At 41.3% G+C, this 16,356-nt stretch overlaps 1 protein-coding gene across 1 annotated transcript in view; it reads left to right on the forward strand.

Annotated features, from left to right (window-relative positions):
- Positions 1-12,786, forward strand: part of ARF3 (ADP-ribosylation factor 3) — a 41,850-nt gene extending 29,064 nt beyond the window's left edge. Inside the window, exons 6-8 of the mRNA XM_087692610.1 lie at positions 6,549-6,596; positions 11,938-12,068; positions 12,194-12,786. Of these exons, the coding sequence (XP_087548736.1) occupies positions 6,549-6,596; positions 11,938-12,068; positions 12,194-12,227 (213 nt within the window). The 3' untranslated portion in view covers positions 12,228-12,786. The remainder of the gene's footprint in view (positions 1-6,548; positions 6,597-11,937; positions 12,069-12,193) is intronic.
- The last annotated feature ends 3,570 nt before the right edge of the window (positions 12,787-16,356 follow it).

Below are 16,356 nucleotides of genomic sequence, written 5' to 3' on the forward strand. Positions count from 1 at the left end.
CAAGGAGAGTGCTTCTACTGTAAGAAGAAAGGACATGCAATTGCAGATTGTCGTGTCAAGAAGGCAGATGAAAAGAATGGTACCCTTAAAAGTAAAGGGAAAGAGACAGCCAATACGGCTGAAGCAGAGTTGGAATTATTCATGGCGACCATTGAGGAAGTGTGCTCCTCGGCGCAAGAAGAATCTACCACTGACTCTTGGGTGTTGGATAGTGGGGCCTCCCGTCACATGACCAACAAGAAAGGTCTATACAGTTCTATGCAGCCTCTACAAGAATCCATCACTGTGACGGTTGGAAATGATGCTAAATGCCCTGCTGCGGGCACAGGTACTATTTCTTTTGTTGCTGCAAATGGTGAAGTCAAAAAGCTTTCAAATGTGTTGTATGTTCCCGAAATCAGGAGAAATCTCTTATCAGTTGCTGCCATAACTGATCTTGGTCATGAAGTAAGGTTCAAGAAGACAGGTGCAGAAATTATTGATAGTGCTGGCACAATTGTTGGCAAAGGAGAAAGGAGGAACAACCTGTATGAGCTAAGTGCTCTTACAGCCACCGCTGGAGTGGGCACAAGTAAGCTTTGGCATGAAAGGTTTGGACACATCGGATTTGCAGTATTGAAGGAGATGCAAAAGCAAGGTATGGTTGCTCACCTACCTACAATAACTGAATTGAAGGAACCATGTGAAGCTTGTATGATGGGCAAGCAACAGAGAAAGGCATTTCCACAAGAAAGCAAGAATAGAGCACATGCTCCTCTAGAGTTGGTGCATGCTGACTTGTGTGGTAAGATGCCTACACAGGCCTTGGGGGGATCTTCTTATTTTATGTTGATTGTCGACGACTACAGTAGGAAGATGTGGGTGTACTTCCTTCGTGATAAGGCTCAAGCTTTTGGTAAGTTTAAAGAATGGCTAATACTTGTTGAGAATGAAACAGGGAAAAGTGTGAAGAAATTTAGAACAGATGGTGGTGGTGAGTTCAACTCAAAGGAGTTTGAAGGCTTTTGCAAGAGCAAAGGGATCAAGCGTCAATTGACGACGCCTCACACACCTCAGCAGAATGGTGTTGTGGAACGCAGGAATCGTACCATTGTGGAGATGGCAAGATGCATGCTAAAGGGCAAGGGATTGCCTAACCATTTTTGGGCTGAAGCTGTTAATACTGCAGTCTACATTCTAAATCGGAGCTACACAAAGGCTCTCAAGGGAAAAACACCTCATGAGGCTTACACTGGTAAGAAACCATCTGTTTCACATTTCAGAATTTTTGGATGTGAATGTTATGCACATGTTCCAGATGAGAAGAGAAACAAGTTACAACCAAAAAGCAGAAAATGTATCTTCTTGGGTTATAGTGATGAGCAGAAGGCTTACAAGTTATATGACCAAGAGGCAAAGAAGATCATCGCGAGCCGTGATGTGGTGTTCAAGGAGGAGCCGCATACAGTGGAGGAGGAGAAGGCAAGGTCTTCCACTTTATCATCAAGCGAAGAAGTAGTCCACTATGAACCTGTCCCGAGAGCTATCCCTATCCTTAAGGAGGAGGAAGCATCATCTTCAGATGATGAGGAAAAAGTTCACCAACCTGACATCACCCCACCGGAAAAGCCATTGCCGCGCTGGGTGAAGCAGCTCTATGACCACAATAATCCTATGCCTGCATCTGTTGAGGAGAAGGCAGACGGACCAAGGAGGTCTCAGAGAATAGAGGAGCAAAGGAGGGCTTCTGCTCACATAGTCAACATGGCCTTGATGGTTGAGATTATGAGAGAAGTAAAGGAGCCAACTGACTTAGAAGAAGCACTTGCAGATCCATCATGGAAGGCTGCTATGCAGGCGGAGTATGACAGCATAATGAAGAATGACACTTGGGAGCTAGTGGATCGACCAGCAAAGCGGAAGATTATTGGCACCAAGTGGATCTGGAAGGTAAAGTACAAGGCTGATGGTACCTTAGAAAAGTACAAAGCTAGACTGGTTGCCCAAGGATTTTCACAAGTTGAAGGGTTTGATTTTCAAGAGTCATTTGCCCCAACTGCCAGAATGACCACTATTCGCACGGTACTTGCAGTGGCTGCCCACAAGAAGTGGCCAGTGTACCAAATGGATGTTAAGTCAGCGTTCTTAAATGGTGACCTCAAGGAGGAGGTGTACGTGGCTCAGCCACCAGGGTTTGAGGCCCCCCATTCTGAGAACAAAGTGTGTAAACTGAAGAAGGCATTGTATGGGCTGAAACAAGCCCCCAGAGCATGGTACCAGCGGATAGATAGGTTCTTTTTAAACCTAAACTTCAAAAGATGTGCCTCAGATGCTAACTTGTATGTTTACAGGGATGGTAAAAAGTCTGTAGTGATTGTCCTATATGTGGACGACCTTCTTATTACAGGTGACTATGAAGATATGATCAACCAAACTCGAAAGGCTTTGAGTTTTGAGTTTGAAATGACAGACTTGGGCTTGCTGCACTATTGTTTGGGGATTGAAGTCTGGCAAGAGCCAGGAAAGATCTTCATCTCTCAGAAGAAGTATGCATGGGAGATCTTGAAGGCATTTGGCATGACCGAGTGCAAGGAGATAGCTACACCTATGGAGGTGAATGTAAAGTTATCCGTTGAGGATACATCAGCACTAGCAGACATTGGGAGGTATAGGAGGTTGGTCGGCAGTCTAATCTACTTGTGTAACACCAGACCAGATATCAGTTTTGCTGTTGGTGTTTTGAGCAGGTTCTCAAACAAACCTCATGAGAGTCATTGGAAGGCTGGGATGCGGGTGCTCAGATACTTGAAGAAAACTCTTGACTATGGTATCACATACAGTTTCGGAACTTCTCTTGTGGGGAACTGTGACTCAGATTGGGCAGGAGACATTGATTCCAGGAAGTCAGTTTCTGGTTATTGTTTCTCTTTGGGTTCAGGAATTTTCTCTTGGATTAGTAAGAAGCAACCAACAGTGGCATTGTCTTCTACCGAAGCAGAGTACAAGGCAGCTTGTTTTGCTGCATGTGAGGCCGTATGGTTGAGAAGGATTCTATGGCATATGGGAGTGCAGGATGAAGAACCAACTGTGCTGAGATGTGACAATCAGAGTTGCATCGCCATTGCCAAAAATCCAGTGTTTCATGCACGCACCAAACATATAGAGATCCAGTATCACTATGTGCGTGATTTGATGGAGGATGGGATAGTGGAATTGGTCTACTGTCCAACAGAGGAGAATGGAGCAGATATCTTCACCAAAGCACTTACGAAGGATCTGCTTCAAGTTCATCTTCAGAGACTCGGCATTGGGCCGAGGAGATAGTTCACCTATGGGTGGACATTGAGGGGGGGTGTTAGATATGATCAATGCCCCACCCTCATTAGGTACTACCAATGATCCATGGTGCTCAAAGTTGTAAGGCCCCCATTATGAGGAGAAGCCAAATGTGAGCCCGGACATTGGTTGAGTCCTGACTTGTATATCAGATGAGGTCTATGTGACCGGATGGCAAAAAGGTGACTGTTGTGGGTCTAATCTTTGGGTTAGACGGAGTGGTTAAGCTGGTAGCAACTCGAGGCACATTGCATTGAGTTGCGTGGTAAGGGAGTTAAAAGGGGCCCCTATTGTGGGGTCCGGGGGCCGCGGAAGCGGCCCCTGGCTGGGGGGTCCCAGGGGGGCCAGCGGCCCCCCTGGCGGGGGTCCGGGGGCAGCGCCCCCGGCCCGATGGTAAAGGGAATATTCCCTGGAATATTCCCTGGCCGACTAGTGGAGGCTCATATGGTAGGTCGGTCAGCAGGCCGACCTAACGACCTTCGCGGGCTATAAAAGCTAAACCCCTTCGCAGCCATCTCACACTTATCTTTCACCCAGTCAGAGTTGTTGTTCCAACTAGCCTTAAGCTCTTCACCTATCTTCTGTCTAGATCGCCATCTAAGCTTCACACAGTGGAAGCGCACGGGTGGACAGAGCCATCTTTTGAATCAGTTGTTTGGAGTTAAAGAATTTTACTGATTCTCCTCTTATCTGTTGTGTACTCTCTATCTCTTTCTCAGATTCTGTTCGCTGCGCCGTGTAATATTTTACACTGTCCAATAAGAAAAGGCGTTGTACACTGAAATCAGTACTTGAAATTCATAGAATTGACAGGGATTTCAGATGCCAAACCATCCATTGTGAATTGGGACAACATTTGGTCAGTTGGTTCCATTTGTGCAATTCTTGGGTGAAAATCAAGAGGCAATTGGCCCAAATTGTTTGCTTATTGTATGTACAACGAGGGGCTTTTGGATTAGCAAAGGCGATTGTGGAATCTCAACTTGTACTCAATCCATTAGCAATTACAGTTAAAGAAATACCGAAAGGAGCTGCAATTTTTGGGCCAATTGGGTGTCTATTGTTCAAGATTATTAAGGTAAATGTGCATTTCAATTTATGTTTATTTTTTGATTACTGTAATTAAGTGCATAATCAGGAAATTATCACCCTCTCCAAGAAGGAAGGTTGGTTTCACTAGCAATCAAGGCTCTCCTTGGGACATGCGACAATGTATCTCGGTCTAAAAATTTATCTAATGAAGGGGGAAATGCAATGTCTGATCTTGGAGAAGGTACACAACGTGGGCAACAAGCTGAAAATGTGGGAATTGAGGAAGAAGTGGGTCCCTCTAAGCCACAAGACGTTGATGACAAGAAAGGAGATGAAGAATATGATGACTAGTTTAAGGCTCATTTGAGAGTTGCAGTGGACATCTTTGTGGAGTTAGCCAAGGATCCATAGTTGTCGAGATTTTTGAACTCTTTGAAGAAGGATAACAAGGGCAAGAAAAAGATATCTACCTCTAAAGCTTTGGAATAACAAGAAGCTCCTAAAGAATAGTCACCACAACCTCAAGATGCACCAAAAGTTGGTGATGAGCTAAAGCAGTTAGTGCTAGTGGGGCAAGGCATGCAAATGCAAGGCCATCATGGTAGTGCAATCCAGTTGATTTGGGACAAGGCATGCATGCAAGTATGGGGCAGCTAGGGTACCTTGGTGGTGGTACAATATTCCATGCTATGTCTGGTCAAGGACTAGGTATGGGGATGTATGGTACAAATCCTTATGGTATGTTGCAACCAATACATGGAATGCAAGGCCTAATGTATCTAGGTATGCCTAGTGGAGTGCAAAACCCCATGTATGGTTACTGATAGCATTGACATGATGCTTGGGGCACATAGTAGCATGTATGGAAATACATTCACACCGCTTGGTACGTATGGAGCTCAAGGAATGAATGTTGGTCATGGAAATGCTTCATATGGTGCTAGTTATAATACCAATACAACAAATGCACCCTTCGTTCATATGGAAATGCTGGCCATGGAAATGCTTCATATGATGCTAGTTATAATGCCAATACAACAAATGCACCCTTTGTTCAGCCACCGGTTTATGATAACTTGACTCCAAAGGGTTTAGTAAAGGACTATGATGAGGGTGGTAAAGGGGCAAAGTTTGAGCCTTTTAGTGGTGTGCAAGTTAGATTGAAAGCCTAGACTTTCATTCAACAGTTTTATGTAGCCTATGCAACTTCATCGAATCTTCAAAGATTCGAAAGTTAGCCACCTTTTGAAGGGAGATGCATTGTAGGGGTGGTCCACACTTCTAATGCAAGGTAGAGCACCGTCAACATGGGTACAATTTAGGAAAGTGTTTGACTCAAATTGGTTGACAAGCAGTTTTGAAGTGGATGTTATGATTGGTTGGAAGTTGGATGCATTGTAGTGCAAAAATCTGGAGCAGTATATTCTTATCACCTGGTTCCCCTTCATGAGCAAATTGAGAAGTATTGTTGTGTGCTGCCTAAAGGAATCAGAAGTTTTTTGCACTAATACCACATTGACAAGTATGCCACAACTCATAGAGATGTCTAATACAGCCGATGCTTTGCTGTGTGGAAAGGATTTGGGCTTTCAAGATGATGATGAGAAGCCATCCAAAAAGTTTTCAAAGGCTGATAAGAAGGCTGGTCTGAAAATAACGCTGATAAAAGGCAGGCTTGGAAATTGGTTGCACAATGTAAGGAATTAGGGGCTACAAACAAAAGCAATGGGATATAAAGGTTAAGAGAGGCAAACGGATTTTTGTGTGGCAAGATTGAACACTTGAACCAATGAGCATGGTAGTTGCACCCAATGCACTTGGCAAATCTGTATAATATAGCTTTTTTCACCATCATTGAGATTTTCTTGAAGTCCTTGAGTTCCAATTCACGAGCTTGAAAATTGCTTTATATGATTCATTTCAACGTCACCTCGAGCAGATGGGCTGTGAGGAATCTGTTTTGTAGAAGTGTGTGGGCATAGTTTGTTTACTGTTTTTTTCCAACAATATATCACGCTAATGGCTACTATGGTTGCTGTTCTATCAGTACAGCAGAAGTTCTAGTAGACTGCTATGTTTAGAAACTAATTTTAAGCTGCAGCAAGCTCAGGAATTTGTTGACAATTTGCACAAAATATTTCTTTAGTACTTGTAATAGTATGCAATGCCAAAAACTGAAAAAATGATACTCTGCACTGCAGGAAGAGGAATTGAAGGATGCTGTTGTGCTTGTGTATGCCAATAAACAGGTAATACTTGCATGCTTTAGACATATTTGTGGCTGGTATTTTATTGTAATTGCGTACATGGCACTTGCGTGTCTGCCTATTTCATGCATGCATGCCCAGCTGTGTGTGGGAATGATCCCTTTTATCAACTGTTAATGCAGAATATAATTATTCGTATCACTTGGTGCATTTTCATTCTCACTTCCACTATTTCTGCTACTGCATTCGTTATTGAAGACATTCTATACTTAACTTCCATGGATTAAAGCTGCTCTGTGAGTGTTGCTATCTCCCTTCTCCAAACCCTCCTCAATGTAGGGCCTGCAAGAAAGATGGATTTTTGAAAGGGGTGTTTTTGGAGAGTTTGAACTTCCATTATAGGACAGTTCCCAATGTAGATATATGGTTGAATATTATGCAAGCAAAGCGATTTCAGTCATCAAGGGTGCTAGATTAGGGAATATACTGCTCTTTCTTCTTTTTTGTCAGTTTCTTTTCTTTGAATCCCTGTTTTCCTCATTCCTTCACTCACATGATGGGATCACTTAATCGGTTAATCATGTCATTCAAATGATCCTGAAGATTAAGTCTTCATGGACAGCACTCACGTGTGTTTGTAGGTGCCTACAGCATTAGAAGTTTCCCAGAAATTAGTCCACAAAAATAGTGCTCGATAGTAGAGTGTCCTTACACTAGCAACATATGCTCCGGTAGTCATAACTATAGAGTACTTGAGGAGTCAAACTCTGATTTTCTCATGGAATGATGGGTTGGACATTGCAAACTTGTTTACCATTAGTGGTAGAAAACACAAGTACTTGATGGCACCAACTGTTGCCACAAGGTGATACAAGCATAGTCCTCCTGTCCACTGTTTGGATTCGAAGAATACACTGTCACTGTTCCTGGTGCTGTTCCACCCTTGGGAAGTCTCTGCTTGTAGATTCATCCTTGGACGTTGAAGATCTTGCTAGAGGAGTTGGTGAGTAGTCAAAGATGAAAACTGATCGCGGAAGCAGAACTGCAATCCTCATCAATAATGCCCAAGTTTGAATCCTAAACAAGATTGGATGTGGACAAATCTCCTAGGATCCCCCACTATTGTAGGATCTAACAAGTAGGAGATGGCCAAATGCTAACAAGGCTCAATTTGCAACATTCTTGATATGAGGTTTCAGTTGAAGTGGTACGAAGTTTTACTTGAGCTGGAGATCAGCCTCTTTTCAAACTGCAAAGATGATGAACATTCAATTTGAGGCCAAAACTCAGGTTCGCATCTCTCTTATGGTATTTGTGTGTGAAGGCCAGTAATTTGATGCTGAGAATCATCCATTATGTTCTTTGGAGCTGGCCTGTATTTCGCATGCTTGTCATCTCTTGGTTGTGAGCTCTGTCAAAGTTTGATGGAGAGCAGGAGCTCTGACAGTTTCCAGCTCTTGCATTAGTGTGCGTTTCAGTTTTTAGTCAGTTTTAGTGTGTCCACACTGGTTGTCATCGATCCAGCTTAGTGCATTTCAATATTAGACTGCCCAGAGGCTGTCTTCACATTGGAGTGCCCTGTTTTGGGCTGGCAATCAGCTTTTTGATCAGGGTGGTGGTTGCATTTACTGCCAGGTGCAGTTGGTCAAATTTCTGGCATGCTTTTGCATCAGTTGGCCAGTTGGGGGGACTGCTTTCTATTTATAGCAGCCCCCAAAACACTTGGCACCCATCTTGTTTTGCAGATCAACATCCTTTATCTCCATCAGCTTGCATACTCCTCCGTCACCAGCTTGATCCAGTGCCCTCATTGATGCTTCGGGCTGCATGCATGTACTGATCAGTTTAGATTGTATTTAGCATTATTTCAGATCAGTGCGGATTTCTCCCCTATTTTCTTCATTCATTTTTGTCTCTCTCTTCCCTTCTCTATCCATGCTTGTGTTCTTCTGTTGCGCGCACTCACATGGTATCATCACCAAAAGAGAGGACTTAGAGGTTCTATGAAGAGGAGACCACACATACCTTGTTTTTATGCAGGTTCACACATCAAACAGCCATTTAATAGTGGGCGATTGCTGATCACTGTTGGCAATAGCATTTTTCAGCCTTGATTACATAAAATGCAGACTTTTGTGTATGCTATTTCTGGCATGTGCGGAGCATCTACAACCTGTTTTTCAGCAGTGTAGCTGACCACTTCTTTGTTCGGGCAGCATCAAAAAACAACATGTATTTCTGTGTGTTTGTGCAGATACTTCCAAGGAATTTTGTTGGTATAGCTAACATTTTGCTGTTTGTGCAATGTTTTTCAACTTTTGTGTGTGTGCATGTGTGCGCAGATTTGCTCTCCGAAAGTTTGCATTTTCTTTTCAGCCTGATTTCAACACACTTATAGGATGGATCACATGTGTTAGTTGTCGTGCTTTTGTCACTACACTCTCTTCACTTTTGTTCCTCTTGTGTTTTGAACAGTACTGCTTCCGGTGTTGAACTTGTGGTTTTGGGCCAATTCTTGGCACCCACCTATATCTTTCTCAATCTCTTCATTACTTCATCTTGTTTGTGTTTCCTCTCAAATGGGACCTCCATGTTACTCCAATGATGGTAAACTTAAGGGACCTAACTATCTCATTGGAGTGTTGTGGTGAAAGCTTGGTTGGTATAAAGGCACATGTGGTATGTTATTTCAAGAGCCATATTGCATCCTTGGATACCATCTCCTATTCCATAAATTTGGGATTAAGCCAATTGTAAAGAAGTAGTGCTTACTTGGGAGACAGATGATGCTCGGGTCTACTTTGCTCTTTTCCAATGCATCTCTAAAGTTCTTGCGGTGTTTACCTCTTGCAGGTCCGCTTCGGAAGTATGGGAAAGGTTACAACTTATGTAAGACACTCTGTACTTGTGGGTTGTTGTTTCAAGAGCCATATTGCATCCTTGGATGCCATCTCCTATTCCATAAAATTGGGATCGAGCCAATGTGAGGAAGTAGTGCTTACTTGGGAGACAGATAATGCTCGTCTCTACTTTGCTCTTCTCCAATGCATCTCTAAAGTTCTTGCGGTGTTTACCTCTTGCAGGTTGGCTTTGGAAGTATGGGAAAAGTTACAGCTTATGTAATACACTCCATTGACGAAGAGCTATGACCCTCTATGGTCAATTGTAGAGTATCAAGTTTGAGGCGATTGGTATGATTCGGTTATTTCTTGTTCGGGTAACACAGATTCAAGGCGAGCTTTGCAACGTACACTCTGCTATTCTAGAAGCACATCTTGTGGGGATTATTCTCTACAAGCTTGCTTTGGAGTTTGATGGTGTTGCCAATGCCGTACGAGCCCATACATTGTCAACACCTATTAGCTTTGAGGATATGTTTCTTCTGCTACTTGAGCATAAGGCTTCTTTGCATTTACAAGGGAGGGTTACCAATTTGACATGGTGGTCTAGATGGAGCATTTGCAGCTTCAAAGAGGAATGACAAACTGAAGAAGAAGAATTTACAATGTTGTCACTGTGGCAAGAAGGGCATCTTTGAAAGAAATGCAAGGTACTAGTGGCCCAATAGAAGGAGGAGAAGACAACAAAGAAGGCTAAGAACTCCAACAAGTCATCATTATCTTCAGATTCAAACTTAGACTCAAGCCCTCTGGCCAAGGTGAAGGCCAAGGCTACGAAGGATTCCTCTTTTGCAATCAAGGCAAAGATCGTGAAGGCCTCCTCTTCCACCTTTTATCCCTAGTAGTGCTATTATCCCTCATGACTCTCCAACGCCAAAGAGTGTGTGAGAGGGTGATGGTGGTGGGGCATCTTTGCTTGTTAATATGCAAGTGCATTGGACCCAAAGTATGGCTTCCCACACATATTTTTTATGTTTGGTAGGTTTTGAAATCTTGGAGGTGGGATTGACATCTAGATTCATGATGAGCGGTTTTTGTCTTGATAATGAGTGGTCTTTGCTCCTAGTCCGTATTCACATTAGGGGACACTTTGGTAGTGTGGCCGAAGGATGGGAATCCATGGTTATGATTTTCTTTCCATAGGATTGGTTTGTGACAACTCTTTGTCCCTCTACCTCTCAAATTGAAAGACCCAAGAAGGAGAGAAGAAGAGATGGAAAGGTTGCCAACAAGAAGCAGAACTGTTATGACTACTTTTTGCGGTCAAGGATTGGTACAATCGACATCAATGTTAATGTATTTCTGAGGCACCTTGGTGGTGGCTTGATCACCCATTGCTTGGGTATCCATGGTCCTATTTGATGGTCATTGTTGTATATACTATGATGAGCCATTATCATTGTATATTTCATTGTATTAAATACCCATGATTTGAGAGAGGTCATTAGGAGAGTGTACATCTCCTAGGTAGTAGAGTTTGTATCGATTACCCATGATTTGAGAGAGGTTATTAGAAGAGAGTACATCTCATAGGTATTAGAGTTTGTATTAGTGTGCATTCCTTACTTCATGCCAGAGTGTTGTGGCTGGTTGATTGGGATTTTGGCTCCAGTTTATGGCTTGCCAACTGATCATGATATTTGACACACGTTCTGCCTATTTATAGGCAGGCTCCCTGCTCTGTTATCTATCATATATACTCATTATTTAGCATGATTGCATCCTGGTGCAGACAGAGAGACTGCACACTGCTGGTGACTCAATTCCAGCCTTTGCACTGTTCTTGTACCTTGGTGTATGGGTTTCATTTCCTGAGCGTATTCTTTTTGAGTGCTCATGTTCTTCTTTGCTCTTTATGCCTTGTAGTCTATTACTGCAATGTCTCTTTGCCCCTTTTTTGATCGATGATGTGGCAGAGTCAAGGCGGCAGGTTGAGTGAGGCAGTGGTGAATGGTGACGAGTAGTTTACCAGATCAGTCAGCAAATAATCAAAGCCAAGTTTTATTCAACAGAGTTTACTTCGCATCATTCTTGGTTAACTCTAGATAACCCTAGAGCAGCATTACCTGATTCTTAATAGCCTTTCCTATAGGATGACCATATGACCCATCGAGCGCTTAACTCAACTTTTAGGTTAACTCGTCCTTTTGACCATGTACTTCGGAAAAAACCTCCTTTTACTCTGCAGTATCACACTTACAAGTGTTGTATGAAATCAGCAACACTAGTTGTAAAAGTTTGAGCATATGGAGTGTCTGGGCTGTCTGGGATTACTGTGGGGTAGGTTTTGCGTTTAGTACCTCCTATGGATTAGAAACATATTGCACAAGCCAGTACACTTTAGCCGTCTTGAACTTTTGGTGAGCCAAACAGAGTATTCTTTAGATGGAAGGCATTTCATCTAGCAATGGCTTCAACATTATTGTGAGAGTGAGGTTGAAAGCATATCTTTACTGCACTTACAAATTGAGTCTTTGCTTCAGGATTTACCAGGAGCATTAGATGATGCTGCCATCACAGAAGCTTTGAACTTGCATAAGATTAAAAGTCGGCAATGGGCGATTTTCAAGACTTCAGCTATCAAGGGCGAGGGCCTTTATGAGGGCTTAGACTGGTATAAAATCATATTTTGTGCATGCATTTTACATTTGTAAATGTTTGGTTTTGACAAATAAAACTCCTTTAGGTTTTCTTCAGATTTTATCCTGCCATTGCCTAACTAATTCCATATTGCTGTAGGTTGAGCAATACTTTAAAAGGTCGAGGGAGGTGATTTCTGACGTTTCAGTATACAGATCTTTTGTCCTCTTCTGTCTTTAATTATCAGACTAAACCTTAAGGTTGGAAATACATTCTGTACATTGCATGGTGCCACCACTCTCTATATGGCAGTAGAGTTTTTGGTTAAATGTGAAGATCTCTTATACCTGGTCAGAGTTGCAGGCAATCATTTACTGTGTTAATTGTTGTGTTTTGTAAAGTTAACATTCCTGCTTTGCAACAAGATTTTACAGGCGTAGCTTTGAAGTTGCAAGTGGCCAACCTGGCCCTTGTGAGGAAAGCCAGAGTTTCAAGCTAGTCTCTCTGATTTTTCTAGACCTTTCAGTGAAGACATTTATGTCTGCCTGCTTAGATTGTGTTTGTTTGCTTGTTTTTGACAGGGCCAAGTTAAGCGCAATAGCTTGGCTCAAGTAGATGTGCTTTTGTGTTTGAGTCTCCCTGCCCTCTTGTACGCTTATTGAGCCATCAAGTGGTAAGACTGCTTATGCTATTTGTCTAGCCTTGACCATTGTATTGCATGGTCACTTTTACTGGAGTACTTTTCTGGCAAACTGGAACACTGAGATAAAACAAATGTCTGTAAGATAAAACAAACATGAGATATGTCTTACAATTGTCGGGAGAAATTTTGAAGTATTCAGGAAAAAATTTCAGAGTTAATTGAAGGTTTGGGTCTATCAAATTGTGTTTTTTATTCGTTAAATGGTTTAGAGTTTTTAGATCGTATTTCAGTCAAAAGAACGCACGATCTACTTTTGCATTTTGTGATTTGGAGTTGCTCATTCTATTTGAGTTTGTGGCCTGCTTCTATGAAGAGTTGGAAGTACACGTTTTAAGTGGCTGAAGCTACCCTATTTTATATTCTTAGGGCCCAAGGAAACATAAATTTCATCCCATGTTGTGATGATATGTTCTACAAAACAAAAGAAAACAGATTTGCTGCCATGGATATGTATATTTTTGGACTAAAAGCATCTCTTGCCCCGTACATCTATACTTGATAGATGTCCAAATGAACGCTCATGGAGTGTGAATGATGGTAAAATTGCCAAAGGACAGCTTAATTAGAGTGATGCAACGTGCATAAGAATGTTGGATTTCCTCGAAAGTAATTCAAAGTGTGACTAAAATTATATTGTTGAGTTGATTCAAGATGACACAGCTTCAGCAAACTGTAATAGGTCAAATTTCCCTATTTTCTTCAACTAAATTATATTGGGTTGCTACAGCCCGTGCTTTCTTTCTCCAATTACAAATTTCCATGTATGCACAATGCTTTCATTGGTTCTTTTCAGTAACTTCCGCATATGCGACTTGCCTAGAAAATGTAGTCTTGTCCTCAAACATTTTTTGGCTTTGAGGATTGTAAAGGATCCCATGGAGTATTGTATGTGATGGATTCCCACTCAATTGGGGTTAGGAACCACAATTTGGAGGTGGCTGTATATGACTATGGCAGCTTGTTTTCGATTGGGGTGTGTGGCAAGAGCCAAGTCTATCATATACACCATAGCCACAAGTGAGTCCCTTAAAAGGGAGGGGGCTGTGTACTCACCATAATTAGAGGGACTTCAACTTTAGGGCATCACTTTTGGGACATGCTAATTGTATTCTAGTCATAATTAGGTTTGTATATTTGTGAGGGTTACTTCCTAATTCAAATATACAAGGGGGAACATCCTTAGCTCATAGCAAGCATATTATATAGGCTACAAAATCTCACAAAGTTTGGAAACTTGGAAAAGGCTTCTAAACCTTTTAGGTGTCATCATCTCACATGGTACTTTGGACACGACCATTGCATACGCACATGCATGGATGAAGCCCAAGCCCATGTTCCTCCATGATATTACTAGTCTTGGTCCATGTTCATTATGCTTTATTATCTATCGTTGTATTAGCTAGAACTTTCTTTTGGCTTTTGGCTCTATAGCGCTTAGCTTTTATTTATTGTTCATTTACATTTATTGTTTTTCTAGATAGTTGTATCATCATAGAGATGGTTGTAACTCATGGTCTTATAGGTCACTTAAACCTTTTGTGAATGTTAGTAAGTCATTTCATTTTGTCTATTGCCAATGTTTTTTCATCATTTGAACTAGGATGCCTACAAAAGTTTGCAAAGTTAATGAGGCTTGTCACTAAATTTACTCAAACGATACTTTCTGTATGTTGAATCCAATCCAAGGATTTATAAGACCTCTTTAGTGTGGTGTTATCTCTAGGATGGAAGTAACACTTATATGGAAGGGAGATAACAATGGGTGGTTAAAATGAGATGTGAACAATAGTTTTTGGATTGATTCTTTAAAATATTAGAATTGTTTCAATTATGGGGTACTTAAGGGTTGTCCCCATAAATCTCAACGAGGCCCCAAGCATAATAAAATGCATTGGCTATAAGCAAGAAAATCTACATAGATATTTTGAGCTTGTATTCTCTACATATGCAAAGTATTGGAGTGGAAGATGTTTTGAAAGTTGCATATGCATGATGTTCATGTATTGAACATCCCAAAAATTATATTTAGTTTTGCGAAGTATTGGAGTGGAAGATGTTTTGAAAGTTGGATATGCGTCATGTTCACGTAGTGAGCATCCCAAAAATAATATTTAGTGGTCCCATGTGCTATGGAGCAAGGCTTGATAGGGCATATGCTACTCATGATGGTTGGTGGCTTAGTTCATGTTACATAATATTTTCCTCTTATGTTGTAAACTCATTGTCGTATCTATATTGCATGTTTCTTTTGGACAATCTTTATAGGAAGTTCATTCACTGGGCCACCCCTCTTTTGCTTCAACTCATCCTTCCTAAACAATTGATACTTCATGGAGTGACTTAAGGGGGTCTAGACAAACAAGTTCTACCATGGTAGGGCTCAATTCTAATTAAGTTTTGAGTGGGTTGTGTTAATAAAATGACTAACTACACAAAAGTCCATGGCAAATGTCAAGCTCAACTTTAGATATTTCCTAGGAGTTCATGTATCACATGTAGGGATTTTGTGCTTTTATCTCTTAAGGTTTAGCCTAATGGTGCTCATCTCCATAGGCTACTTTAGGGAATTGAATCTTTTCTTAAAGCTCATGAACATAAGAGAATTCAAGGTGCAAAGGTTCAAATGAGAGCCACGTATGAGGTCTGGGGATGAGTGCCCTTAACATTCTTCTCTAGTGCCTTGAAAAAGAACATATTTAGTGATTGAAAATGCCCAAAGGAACTTGCACAGAGGTGATGAATATATCTTGGATGCATCAAGAACACAACTTGCCTCTACTATATGCATTTGAAGCTAGACAATATAATTGAAGGAGTCCTTCACTTAGAGATGCTTGATCTCAATGAAATAGGCCATGCTACTTGAAAGGTAGTTAAACCAAGAAGCCCATGAGATTGGATTGAATCCCAATGATGGCCATTACAGAATTATGGGAGGTGTGTACAAATGATGCCACACAATTTTCTCAATCACTTTGGACTATTTGGGAAGCTACCTATAATTATTAATATGGATCTGATCAAGTCAATCATGAAGTCCCTTGATAGAATGAACATTTCTCGATGGAGGCAAATAACCATGCTCAGCATCTCATGCAAGGTTTTTGCCCAAAATCTAGTCTTGAGCATTAAGTTGATCTTACCTAAGTTAGTTCACCATGTAAGACAATATGGATTTGTGCATAGAAAATGGATACAAGATGCCATCCTTAACTTAATATTGTCCATGGATTATGCCCTTGCTCAAAAGTTTTAAGTTTGTGTTAATCAATATGAGCTTAGGTTCGGCATATGACAGAGTGAAATTCTCTTTGCTAAGGTCTTTGGTGTTTCAAAATTAATTTGTAAACACGATAAACATCTTGTTTTCTAATGCCGCCACCTACATTTATTTGAAGGCTAATCTTGAGACCCTTCTAAGTGAGAATATTAGTTAGGTATGCTTATCCTATCACCCTGCTACTCTTTGTAGTAGTGGTTGTTAAGTAGAATTGATAGGATAAATTGATTAGAGGATCATTAAGGGGCTTTGTGGCTCAAATTTTTATGAAGGGCAATGCGAGTATCATCAAAGCTAAGAAATAAGGGTTGGACACATTTTAAGTTCAATCATCAACTT

The sequence above is a fragment of the Lygodium microphyllum genome, chromosome 2 (genome assembly GCF_053477565.2).
Source record: "Lygodium microphyllum isolate KBCC chromosome 2, Lygodium_microphyllum_v1.1.10, whole genome shotgun sequence".
NCBI classification, from domain to species: domain Eukaryota; kingdom Viridiplantae; phylum Streptophyta; class Polypodiopsida; order Schizaeales; family Lygodiaceae; genus Lygodium; species Lygodium microphyllum.